Source organism: Rhinoraja longicauda, chromosome 33, assembly GCF_053455715.1.
Source record: "Rhinoraja longicauda isolate Sanriku21f chromosome 33, sRhiLon1.1, whole genome shotgun sequence".
NCBI classification, from domain to species: domain Eukaryota; kingdom Metazoa; phylum Chordata; class Chondrichthyes; order Rajiformes; family Arhynchobatidae; genus Rhinoraja; species Rhinoraja longicauda.
In genome coordinates this window covers 20,032,616-20,044,991 of record NC_135985.1, presented here as the reverse complement: position 1 = coordinate 20,044,991, position 12,376 = coordinate 20,032,616, and the positions used below count along the sequence as shown (strand labels likewise).

General features: G+C 46.6%; 1 protein-coding gene across 1 annotated transcript; it reads left to right on the top strand.

Annotated features, from left to right (window-relative positions):
- The first annotated feature begins 2,706 nt into the window (after positions 1 to 2,706).
- Positions 2,707 to 12,376, top strand: LOC144608927 (interferon-stimulated gene 20 kDa protein-like). Its single transcript, XM_078427176.1, has 3 exons — positions 2,707 to 3,204; positions 7,970 to 8,170; positions 11,724 to 12,376. Exons 1-3 carry the CDS (start codon positions 2,974 to 2,976, stop codon positions 11,868 to 11,870), a joined length of 579 nt encoding a protein of 192 aa, XP_078283302.1. The 5' UTR covers positions 2,707 to 2,973; the 3' UTR covers positions 11,871 to 12,376.

Here is a 12,376-nt window from a genome sequence, read left to right as displayed (position 1 = left end):
GATACACTGAAGATGCGGCAGACTGTAAGTGAGGACGGGGCCTCCAGACTATGGAACATCTCCTGAGCTGTGACATGCTGCATGACACACGCACAGTAAAGGATCTGCAGAGGCTAACGACGTGGCACTAAACTTTGCTCGCTATTGGCAAACAGCTGTGTGATGACACAAATAAATAAAATAAAAGAGTCAAATCATTGTCTATGACTGGGGGATGACAAACTATGGCTGTACTTCCTGGAATTTGGGAGATAAAACCGTGAGCTGTGAACTTTTCAGGATATTCGGGGAAACTGATAAGGTAGATAGAGAGAAACTATTTACAATGGTTAGGGCTCCACGGATCAAACCAAGTCTAAAAATTAAAACCAGGCCATTCGTGTGTGGGTATATTTCTAGTTTCCACACTAGAACACAGCGGTAGAGTTGCTGCCTCACAGCGCCAGAGACCTGGGTTCAATCCTGACTCTGGGTGCTGTCTGTGAGGAGTTTGTACGTTCTCCCTGTGACCGCGTGGGTTTTCTGCTGGTGCTCCCACATTCCTCCCACATTCCAAAGACATGCCGGTTTGTAGGTTAATTGACTTCTATGAATTGGCCCTCATAGGTAGGATACGAAAGTGGGATAACATAGAACTAGTGTACAGGTGATCAATAGTCAGCATGGACTCGGTGGGCCGAAAGGCCTGTTTCCACATTGTATCTAGACTAAACTAAACATAGAACAGTACAGCACAGGACAGGCCCTTCGGCCCACAAAGTCCGTGCCGAACATGATGCTAAGACCAAATCCTATCTGCCTGTACATAATCCTTTCCCCTTCATTCCTCACATATACATATGCCTATCCATAAGTCTCTGAAACATACTATCAAGTCTGCCTCCTCTACCAGCCCTGCAGTGTGTTCCAGGCACCCATCACCCTCTGTATAAAAAATACTTGCCCTTCACATTTTTAAACTTTGTCCCTCTCACCTTAAACTCTATGCCCTCCAGTATTTGATATTTTTATCTATGAAAATAGTTCTGACTGTTCACCTTATCTATGCCTCTCATAACTTTATGTGACTCATATCAGTTCTCCCCTCAACCACTGGCTTTCCAGTGAAAATAAGGGTGAGGTTAGGTGGCCTTTTACACACAGGCAGTGGTAGAAATGTAAAGGTCTCTTCTACAAATGGCAAAGTACTGAATGACGTGGAGTGCAGCAGTTGGACTATGGTAAGTACATGGATTAGTTCAGAAATTAGCGTAAACATAATGGACGGTGGAACAGGTTTGTAGGGCCTGCATAGCTTTATCCTGTTGCTATGTTGTAATAATAAAAAAACACGCACACAGATTTAAAAATCTGCATAATGCAGTAGGCTAGCAGGTATTTGGAAATGGAACAACAGAGTTTCCTTGCAAAGAGTGACCTTCAGAACTGCAGTGTACCCATTGCTTTTTACGTTTCTGGTAGGTGTAAGGCAGTCTGAAGAAGGGTCCCCACCCGAATCACCACTTATCCATGTTCTCTCGAGATGCTGCCTGACTCACTGAGTTTAATTTTAGTTTAGAGATACAGCGTGGAAACACCCTTTGGCCCACTGAGTCCATGCCAACCATCGATCACCCCTGCACACGAGTTCTATGTTTTCCTACTTTCTCATCCATTTGCAACACACTTCGTTGCAATTTAGAGAGGCCAATTAACCTGCAAACCTGCACGTCTTTGGGATATGGGAGGATTTGGGATGTGGCACCCAGATATAATCCATGCGGTCACAGGGAGAACATGCAAACTCCACACAGACAGCACCCGAGGTAGGGATCGAACCGGGTCTCTGGCATTGTGAGGCAGCAAGTCTACCAACAGCACTAGGCTGTTACTCCAGCACTTTGTGTCTGAAAAAGTGCTCGACAGGCGAACTTTACTTAGGCGGATTGAAGCTTGTGTGTGTGTGTAAGTGTGTGTGTATAAGTGTGTGTGTAAATGTGTGTGTGTGTGTAAGTGTGTGTGTAAAAGTGTGTCTTAAGTGTGTGTGTGTAAATGTGTGTGTGTGTAAGTGTGTGTGTGTGTATAAGTGTGTGTGTGTATAAATGTGTGTTAGTGTGTGTGTAAGCGTGTGTGTGTGTAGGTGTGTGTGTGAGTGTGTGTGTGTGTAAGTGTGTGTGTGTGTGTGTGCAAGTGTGTGCCACTTGTGGAATGCGCCCCTGATCCATTTTTACAGATGGAAAAACACACAGCTGTATGATACTCGGGGTGGGAGAAGATGCACAGGGAGCTAATGAAACCCAGGGGGTTCATGAAGGGAACAAAGCGAGTGAACTTTGAGCAGGAAAGAGGTGCACATGCTGGTTTACACCGAAGATGGACACAGATTTGCTGGAGTGACTCAGGCAGCATCTCTGGATAGAAGGAAGGGGTGGAGACCCTTCTTGAGTCGTCGCCCATCCCTTCTCTCTCCAGAGATGCTGCCTGTCCCGCTGGGTTACTCCAGCATTGAGTGATCTTTGAGGCTTTGAGGGGGGCATGCATGTCAAAGCTGAGCACTGCAGCACCCTCAAGCTCTGCTGAAAAACAGATTTTTTTTAATTTTCTGGCGGATTGCACTCACGTGACCGTGCTCTGTAGCAAAGCCAAAACAACGATAAGCAAGTAAGACAACAGTGTAGCCATGGGGACGGGTGGGAAGTGGAGGCGTTCCTTCGCTCTGTTGTTGATTCGCTGCAACTTTATCTCGGCACTGAACTGAAAGTGACGACACGAGACTCCAAAGCTGTAGAGAGAGAGAGAGAGAGAGAGAGAGAGAGAGATCAGGATGTGTTTTGTCACTCACAGGCGAGCACCCAGTGCGAGGGCGAACTGAGCCCAGCGAGCGAGTGAGCGCAAAGGAGGAAGGAGCCAACATTGGGGACAAGGTTGCACTTTGGCAAAAGGGGAGCGCTGCCAGCGCCCGGTGCCCGGTGCCCGACAGGACCAAGCTGAACAATGGTAGACCCGACCAAGTATGTTGCAATGGACTGCGAGATGGTGGGACTTGGGCAAGGCGGCCTTGAAAGTGGCCTGGCCCGCTGTAGCATCGTGGACTACAGCGGCAAAGTCATCTACGACAAATTCATCAGACCCGACGGGGACATAACCAACTACAGGACAGGCGTGAGTGGAATCCGTCCGTTGGACATGGACACTGCCTTGCCTTATCACGTCGCCAGGGAAGAGGTACGTCTCACCCCCCCCCCCCCCCCCTCCTCCAAATAGTTCAGTTAATGCAAAGCCATCCCCCCCCCCCCCCCTCCTCCAAATAGTTCAGTTAATGCAAAGCCATCCCCCCCCCCCCCCTCCTCCAAATAGTTCAGTTAATGCAAAGCCATCCCCCCCCCCCCCCTCCTCCAAATAGTTCAGTTAATGCAAAGCCACCCCCCCCCCCCCTGACCAGTTACAGGTAGTGGAAGGAAATAGCTGCAGATGCCGGCACAGATGGAAGGTAATTCGTTCACAAGATGCTGGAGTAACTCAGCAGGTCGGGCAGCATCTCAGGAGAAGAAGGGATGGGTGGGTGACGTTTCGAGTCGAGACCCTTCATCAGACTGAAGAAGTCTGACCCCCTTCAGACTGAAGAAGGGTCTCCTCCACCCATTCCTTCTCTCCTGAGATGCTGCCTGACCCACGCTGAGTTACTCCAGCATTTTGTGAACAAATACCACTGATCTGTCACACTTACCTTAAATAACCAGCACCCACCATGGCTGAGACACGGCGAAGAAAGAAGGGCCTCTCGCCACCCCTGTAAACGTCACCCACTCCTCCCTCTCCACAGATGCTGCCCCGACCCATGCTGAGTTACCCCAGCATTTTTGTGTCTGTCCGGAAGTGAAGGACAAATGTTGTGTGGGTGCATTTATGTGGCACTCTTCAGGGGGTATTCAAAATCACTCTTAAAAAAAAAAAGCTAAAAGAGTGCAGGTTGGAAGAATGGTCACAGTTATAAAGTAGGAAAAAAATGGCATAGAGTTTGTATCCAGCAACTCTCACGTAATTACTCTTTAGTAATGCTGGTAAATGTTGGTCTCAGTGCCATGGGGAATTACCCAGCTCTTCAGTTGCACACACCCTCTACATCTGCTGGAAAGCGGAAAGAGCCAGATCCTCTGAGGATGCATCGCCTTATTGGATTCACCTTGCACTAAACGTACTCCCTTGTGCATCTACCCACAGTAAATGGCTCGATTGTAATCATGTATCCAGTCTTTCTGCTGACTGGATATCTCGCATCAAGAGCTTTTCACTGTACCTCGGTACACGTGACAATAAACTAAACTAAACTAATGAACTAAACCTTCCCTCGCACTGCAATAGTATGGTTAGTGTTGACTTTGGGCGTGAGTCTCCTGACTGCGAGCGACTCTTACTTCCCATTCCAACAGTAAAGCCCTTCAACCACTCCTTGAGATGGTGGCCAACCGATCAATTTCATGATCAATTTCAGGATCAGTTCCTGTGGATTGGAGGGTCGCTAATGTTATCCCACTTTTCAAGAAAGGAGCGAGAGAGAAAATGGGGAATTGCAGACCAGTTAGCCTGACATCGGTGGTGGGGAAGATGCTGGAGTCAATTATTAAAGAGGTAATAACGGTGCATTTGGATAGCAGTAAAAGGATTGGTCCAAGTCAGCATGGATTTATGAAGGGGAAATCCTGCTTGACTAATCTTCTGGAATCTTTTGAGGATGTGACAAGTAAAATGGATGAAGGAGAGCCAGTGGATGTCGTGTATCTGGACTTTCAGAAAGCTTTTGATAAGGTCCCACACGGTAGATTAGTGGGCAAAATTAGAGTGCATGGTATTGGGAGTAGGGTATTGACATGGATGGAGAATTGATTGGGAGACAGGAAGCAAAGAGTAGGAGTAAACGGGTCCTTTTCAGAATGGCAGGCAGTGGCGAGTGGAGTGCCACAAGGCTCGGTGCTGGGGCTGCAACTATTTACAATATATATTACTGATTTAGATGATGGAATTAAAAGTAACACTTGCAAATTTGCAGGTGACACAAAGCTGGGTGGCAGTGTGAACAGCAAAGAGGATGCTAGGAGGTTGCAGAGTGACTTGGACAGGTTGAGTGAATGGGCAGATGCATGGCAGATGAAGTATAATGTAGATAAATGTGAGGTTATCCACTTTGGCGGCAAAGGAGGCAGATTATTATCTCAATGGTGTCAGATTAGTTAAAAGGGAAGTGCAACAAGACCTGGGTGTCCTTGTACACCAGTCACTTAAAGTAAACATGCAGGTACAGCGGGCAGTGAAGAAAGCTAATGGAATGTTGGCCTCCATAATGAGAGGATTTGAGTATAGGTCCTTCTGCAGTTGTACAGGGCCATGGTGAGACCACATCTGGAGTATTGTGTGCAGTTTTGCTCTCCTAATTTGAGGAAGGACATCCTTGCTATTGAGGCAGTGCAGCGTAGGTTCACGAGGTTAATCATCATATGAGGAAAGATTGGAAAGACTGGGCTTGTATTCACTGGAATTTAGATGAGAGGGGATCTTATAGAAACATATAAAATTATAGAAGGACTGGACAAGCTAGATGCAGGAAAAATGTTCCCAATGTTGGGTGAGACCAGAACCAGGGGCCACAGTCTAAGGGCATTTAAAACTGAGGTGAGAAAAAACTTTTTCACCCAGAGAGTTGTGAATTTGTGGAATTCTCTGCCACAGAAGGCGGTGGAGGCCAATTCACTGGATGATTTTAAAAGAGAGTTAGATAGAGCTCTGGGAGCTAGCGGAATCAAGGGATATGGGGAGAAGGCAGGCACGGGTTACTGATTGTAGATGATCACAATGAATGGCGGTGCTGGCTAGAAGGGGCAAATGGCCTCCTGCACCTATTTTCTATGTTTCCATGACAACTTGGAGGCATAAGTGCTGGGAGCCTGCCTGTACTTTTTACATTCTTGCTGTCCACCAAGAAACTAGGCAACATTAATGAATTGTTCCAGAACCTTGGTGAGAAGGCTGGGCTTTAAAGAGGAAATCTGTCCAAATCAATCAACTCAAAAGGGTGCTATAGACTTTCCATCTCTAGCCTCTTGTCCACCATCTGCCCATCAACCCTTTACCTCCCAGGCTTTGTCCTGCCCCTCCTCTTTTCCAGCTTTCTCCCCCACCCCCAATGCATACACTGTCTGAAGAAGGGCCTCGACCCAAAACCTCACCTATCCACGTTCTCCAGAGACGCTGCCTGACCTTCTGAGTTACTCCAGCACCTTGTGTCTTTTCTGTTTGCAGTTTAAAGCAGATGTCAGACAAATTATCAGCCTTCAGTTTGTCAACACTTACTGCAGTTTTGAAATTTTCGTAAGTCCCCCCCCCCCCCCCCCCACCTATAAAAAATGATTAATTTCCGACATTGTAGGAATATTTGGAAGATATTGGAATTTGCTTGGAACATCGTATAGCACAGGGACAGGCCCATCAACCCACATTGTCTGTTCCGAAATGATGCCAAGCTAACTAATCTCATCTGCTTGCACATAATCCATACCTCTCAATTCCCAGCATATCCATGTACTGATCTAAAAGCTACTTAAGCCTTTTGTAAGAGCCAATATTTTCATCCTGTCCTGTAATTTCTCTCTGCCCTAAGTTTCTCCCTGTAGTTTAAGAATTGGATAGTTTCCCAACTAGTTTTTTGAAGGTACATCTTTATTTAATTGACTAAATAATATGGTCTGTCCTTGGATCACTGTAATTGGTACAGTAATATCACAATTGACAACTCTTTCACAAATACTGCATCCAATTAAATAATGCAACCCAAAGTAGAAACTCAGAATTCCTTCTCCTCACAATTGCCACAGAGGCTTGGGGTAGATTAATCGACAGGCTTTAAAACCGACAAGAATAGATTTTTATTCTGTGGGGTTATTCATACATATGGAAGTAAACTGTGTAAATGAAGCTCAATAACACGTCAGCCTTGATATGATTTGGTGGTTGAACAGGTTCAATGGAATGACAGGTCTACTTCTGCCCTCTGATTCTTGTGTAATCGTTGGTAAGTAATTGGGGTTTGTGGAGAAACAGGGTTGACAGCTCAGTTTCCTAACCATTAGACTGGGAGCAGGTAAGAGGGGGCAAGTTTAAAGGAGGTGCACGGGGCAGAGGGTGGGTGTTGAGTGCCTGGAACGGGCTGCTGGTGGAGGCAAATGCGATAGTGACTTTTGTATCAGCAGCGAATGGAGGGATGTGGGTTATGTGCAGGCAAGTAAGGGCTGGTCACGTTCAACACAGGCATTGTGGCCAAAGGGCCTGTCCTGTGCTGTACTGTTCTATGTTCCTGATCGCCTGCTCAACACTAACTAATTCCTTTAGCCAGTAGGTGGTGAATCTGTGGAATTTCATTGCCACAAACGGCTGTGGAGGCCACGTCATTGGGTATTTGTAAGGCAGAGACAGATAGATTCTTGATTAGGAAGGGTGTAAATGAAGCTAAATAACATGTCAGCCTTGATATAATTTGGATTATGGGGAGAAGGCAGGAGAATGGGGTTGAGCGGGAAAGGTAGATCGGCCATGATTGAATGGTGGAGTAGACTTACCATACCATACCATACACATACAGCCGGAAACAGGCCTTTTCGGCCCACCAAGTCCGTGCCGCCCAGCGATCCCTGTACATTAACACTATCCTACACCCACTAGGGACAATTTTTACATTTACCCAGCCAATTAACCTACATACCTGCACGTCTTTGGAGTTGATGGACTGAATGGCCTAATTCTGCTCCTATGACTAATAAACCCGTCGGACACCATTTAGCAATTAGCTTTCTTTCTGTGGGAGTCTGCCATGGCGACAATGCCTCTAGAAACCATGGCAGTTTGTAAAAATGTTTATAAAGCACTTTGAGCCATCCTGAGGAAATGTGCGGCAGGTCTGCAAGGTAATTACTCTAACAACGTGTCTGCCAATTCCATTCAGATTTTGAAGATTTTAGAAGGGAAAATTATTGTGGGCCACGATCCAAGATCCGATTTCCGCGTCCTGCGAATGGACATTGCAGACTACAACGTACGGGACACCTCCTCCTGCAGACTGCTGATCACAAAGGCAATGCTGAAAACTGACAGGCGGGCCTCGTTGAAAATCCTCTGCCAGAAATTGCTGGGGAAAAGGATACAGGTAAAGGGGTTGGCGAGCAGCAGCACACAAAACGACAGCGTTCTCTGTAGATATCTTTAAACTAAAAGAAGCAAAATGGGGACGGATTTATTCACCGCATTTATCAATGTCTTTCCGTTTCCAGCAAATGTTGCTTCTGCACCATTTTTAAATTTTGGTTGAAACTATCGATGTTTCCTACAGCCTGCTAAACTGAAAGGTCCATGCCATCAGTTCCTGAATATAGCCTCCTGTGATCAGGTACAGCTTCCTCACACATCCAAGCTGTGGGATCTATTATGTCCCTTATGATGTACATATGGACACGTGTGCACACATAAGTAAGCACATATTAAATGAGATAGAAAGAATAAGGGAGAGAGAGAAGGTGCAAGATAGCAAGAATAACACCAATGGTAACACATAGACTCAAGGAACACAAAGTGCTGGAGTAACTCAGCAAGTCCGGCAGCATCTGTGGAAGTAATGGATGGGAGATTGATTGATTGATTGATTGATTGATTGATTGAAAGATATAGCGAGGAAACAGGTCCTTCGTCTCATCGAATCCATGCTGACCATCGATCACCCGCTCACACTAGTTCTATATTATCCCACTTTCACATCCACTCCTTACAATTTACCTGCAAGCTGGCGTGCCATTGGGGTGTGAGAAGAACACCAAGTGCAAACCCATGCAGTCACAGGGAGAATGGGAAAACCTGGCACAAATGGAATTGAACGAATGTGAGGCAGCAGCTCTACCAGCTGCGTCACTTTCTGGTCAGGACCCTCCTTCATGACTCAGTCTGAGAAAAAGGTCCGAACCCAAAGTGCTGCAAACTCCCTCTATGCTGCCCCCCTCAGTCATTAGCAAGCTAGTACAGTAGTGGTACAAGACAGGACCAGTCAGGTTCCAGGGCCATGCAGCATGGAACCAGGACTGTTGATGTCTAAAGAAGGGTCGTGACCCGAAAAGTCGCCTGTCCATGTTCTCCAGAGATGCTACCTGACCTGCTGAGTAAACCAGCACTTTATATTCTGTGCATGATTTCAGCATCTGCAGTTCCTTGACTCTATATGACAAGAGGAGTTGAGTATAGGAGCAAAGAGGTCCTTCTACAGTTGTACCGGGCCCTGGTGAGACCGCACCTGGAGTACTGTGTGCAGTTTTGGTCTCCAAATTTGAGGAAGGATATTCTTGCTATGGAGGGCGTGCAGCGTAGGTTCACTAGGTTAATTCCCGGAATGGCGGGACTGTCGTATGTTGAAAGGCTGGAGCGATTGGGCTTGTATACACTGGAATTTAGAAGGATGAGGGGGGATCTTATTGAAACATATAAGATAATTAGGGGATTGGACACATTAGAGGCAGGAAACATGTTCCCAATGTTGGGGGAGTCCAGAACAAGGGGCCACAGTTTAAGAATAAGGGGTAGGCCATTTAGAACGGAGATGAGGAAGAACTTTTTCAGTCAGAGAGTGGTGAAGGTGTGGAATTCTCTGCCTCAGAAGGCAGTGGAGGCCAGTTCGTTGGATGCTTTCAAGAGAGAGCTGGATAGAACTCTTAAGGATAGTGGAGTGAGGGGGTATGGGGAGAAGGCAGGAACGGGGTACTGATTGAGAGTGATCAGCCATGATCGCATTGAATGGCGGTGCTGGCTCGAAGGGCTGAATGGCCTACTCCTGCATCTATTGTCTATTGTCTATCATTGGTATTATTCTTGCGATCTTGCACTCACTATCTCTCTCTCTCCCTCATTCTTTCTACCTCATTTAACATGTGCTCGCGTATGTGTGCACACGTGTCCACATGTATATCATAGGAGACCGCTTGAATGTGTGAGGAATGTGTGATCACAGGAAACTATATCTATCCAGGAGTGTATGGCATAGATCTTTCTTATCGGCCGGCTGTAGGAAACTCTAATAGTTTGAAACAAAATTTTAAAAATGGTGCAGAAGCAGCATGTGTTGGAATTGGAAAGGCATTGATAAATGTGGTGAATAAACCTAGGTCCCCATTTTGCTTCTTTTAGTTTGAAGATACAGCATGGAAACAAGCCTTTCGACCCACTGAGTCCATGCCGACCATCGATCACCCATTTACACCAGTACTATGTTATCTTACTTTCTCATCCACTCCCGTTACCCTGGGGGCAATTTCCAGAGGCCAATTAGCCCACAAACCCTGCACCTCATTGGATTGTGGGAGGAAACCGGAGCACCCAGAGGAAATTCATGCGGTCACAGGACGAACGTGCAAACTCCAGACATACAGCACCCGAGGTCAGGATTGAACCTGGGTCTCTGTCGCTGTGAGGCAGCAGTTGTACTGAATGCTAAATGAAACACGTCATTTTGTATACAGGATGTCAGGGTGTAACACTCACTTGAAATTTTCAATCAAGCAGTCGCATGTAAAAGAAAGGTTGTGTCAGTGTAGAGTCAAACTACGTCAACATTGAAGAAGGGTCTCCACCCGAAACGTCACCCATCCCTTCTCTCCAGAGACGCCACCTGTCCCGCTGAGTTACGCCAGCATTTTGTGTCTGTCCACATTGATTCCTCAGTTGTGGGTGCTAAACTCCCTCTATGCTGCCCCCCTCAGTCATTAGTAAGCTAGTACAGTAGTGGTACAAGACAGGAGCAGTCAGATTCCAGGGTCATGCAGCATGGAACCAGGACTGTTGATGTCTAAAGAAGAGTCGTGACCCGAAAAGTCGCCTGTCCATATTCTCCAGAGATGCTGCCTGACCTGCTGAGTTACTCCATTACTTTGTGTCTCCCTTTGAACATCAGGCTAATATTCACTAGTTTAGGAGAGGGGGGCTGGTAAAAACATACAAACGTCTAATATGACTGGGTAAATTAGACCCAGGAAGGATGTTGCAAATGGCAAGGAACATGAGGACCATGGAATCACAATCTAAGAATGAAAGGATAAGCTGCAGAGGGCTGAGATAAGAAAAATTTTCACCCTGGGGATAGAGAGTGCTTGTGAAGTTCGGCACGGTGGCGCAGCGGTAGAGTTGCTGCCTTACAGCGAATGCAGCGCCGGAGACTCAGGTTCGATTTTGACTACGGGCGCCGTCTGTACGGAGTTTGTACGTTCTCCCTGTGACCTGCGTGGGTTTTCTCCGAGATCTTCGGCTTCCTCCCACACTCCAAAGACGTACAGGTATGTAGGTTAATTGATTGGATAAATGTAAAAATTGTCCCTAGTGTGTGTAGGATGGTGCTAATGTGCGGGGATCGCTGGGCGGCGCAGGCTCGGTGGGCCGAAGGGCCTGTTTCCGCGTTGTATCTCTAAATCTAAAAAAAAAATCTAAAAATTTACCTCCGAAGGAGATAGTTATTGTTCTTTGGGGCTGCAGAAAGGAGAAAGCAAGAACAGGGTACTTGTTGTGGATGATCTGCCATGAGCACAATGAATGGTGGGCAGGCGCGATGGGCCGAGTGGCCAACTCCTCTCCTGACGTCTATGGTCTTTGTGTAACAAGTGCACCTCTGCTAGCAGCAGTGTGACTGTCCCGCAGTGTCGTCCTCACCTGTTCCCTCTTTTCCTCGACAGGAAGGCCTCCGAGGACACTCCTCCGTGGAAGATGCAAGTGCAGCGATGGAACTTTTTAAACTTGTGGAAAACCTGTGGGAGGTTCAACTCACCAGGGGGACCAGTGTGGAGATAGTAAACCGATTTGAAAAATACGACAGATATTAATGAATAAAACGACCTACCAGATTAGAAAACTCTGATTTTCATATGCCACGTAAACAAGGAATCATATCTGCTGTTAAGCCATGATCGCAAAATGCCTTGCATTATTTTATTCTCTCCACCCAATACCATAGATTTCTTGTTCTTTCCTGTGTTGGTTCCATAGATTTTGCTCCTTGGAACCTTGGCCTTGTGTGACTCCCAAGTGGGTCTGCTGAAAATGCAAGGAATCGCCATTGCCTCACCTCTTCGTTGTGCCTGTTTTGCAGGGTAAAAGAATCACACTTGATAGTTTATCCTTCTCCTCCAACTCTTGCCAGCTCAGGGATTTGGTACCATTTGTAGAGGCCTGAACATTGTCCCGGGTGCTTAGATAACTGAACCTGGATCTCAACCATCTGACCCCATAGACTGTCCGGTCGGGCTACCACACAACTGTACACCTGTAGTACATTTATTCATTGAGGTATGGTTTTAATGTACCTGTTGATCAGATTACATGAGCTCTT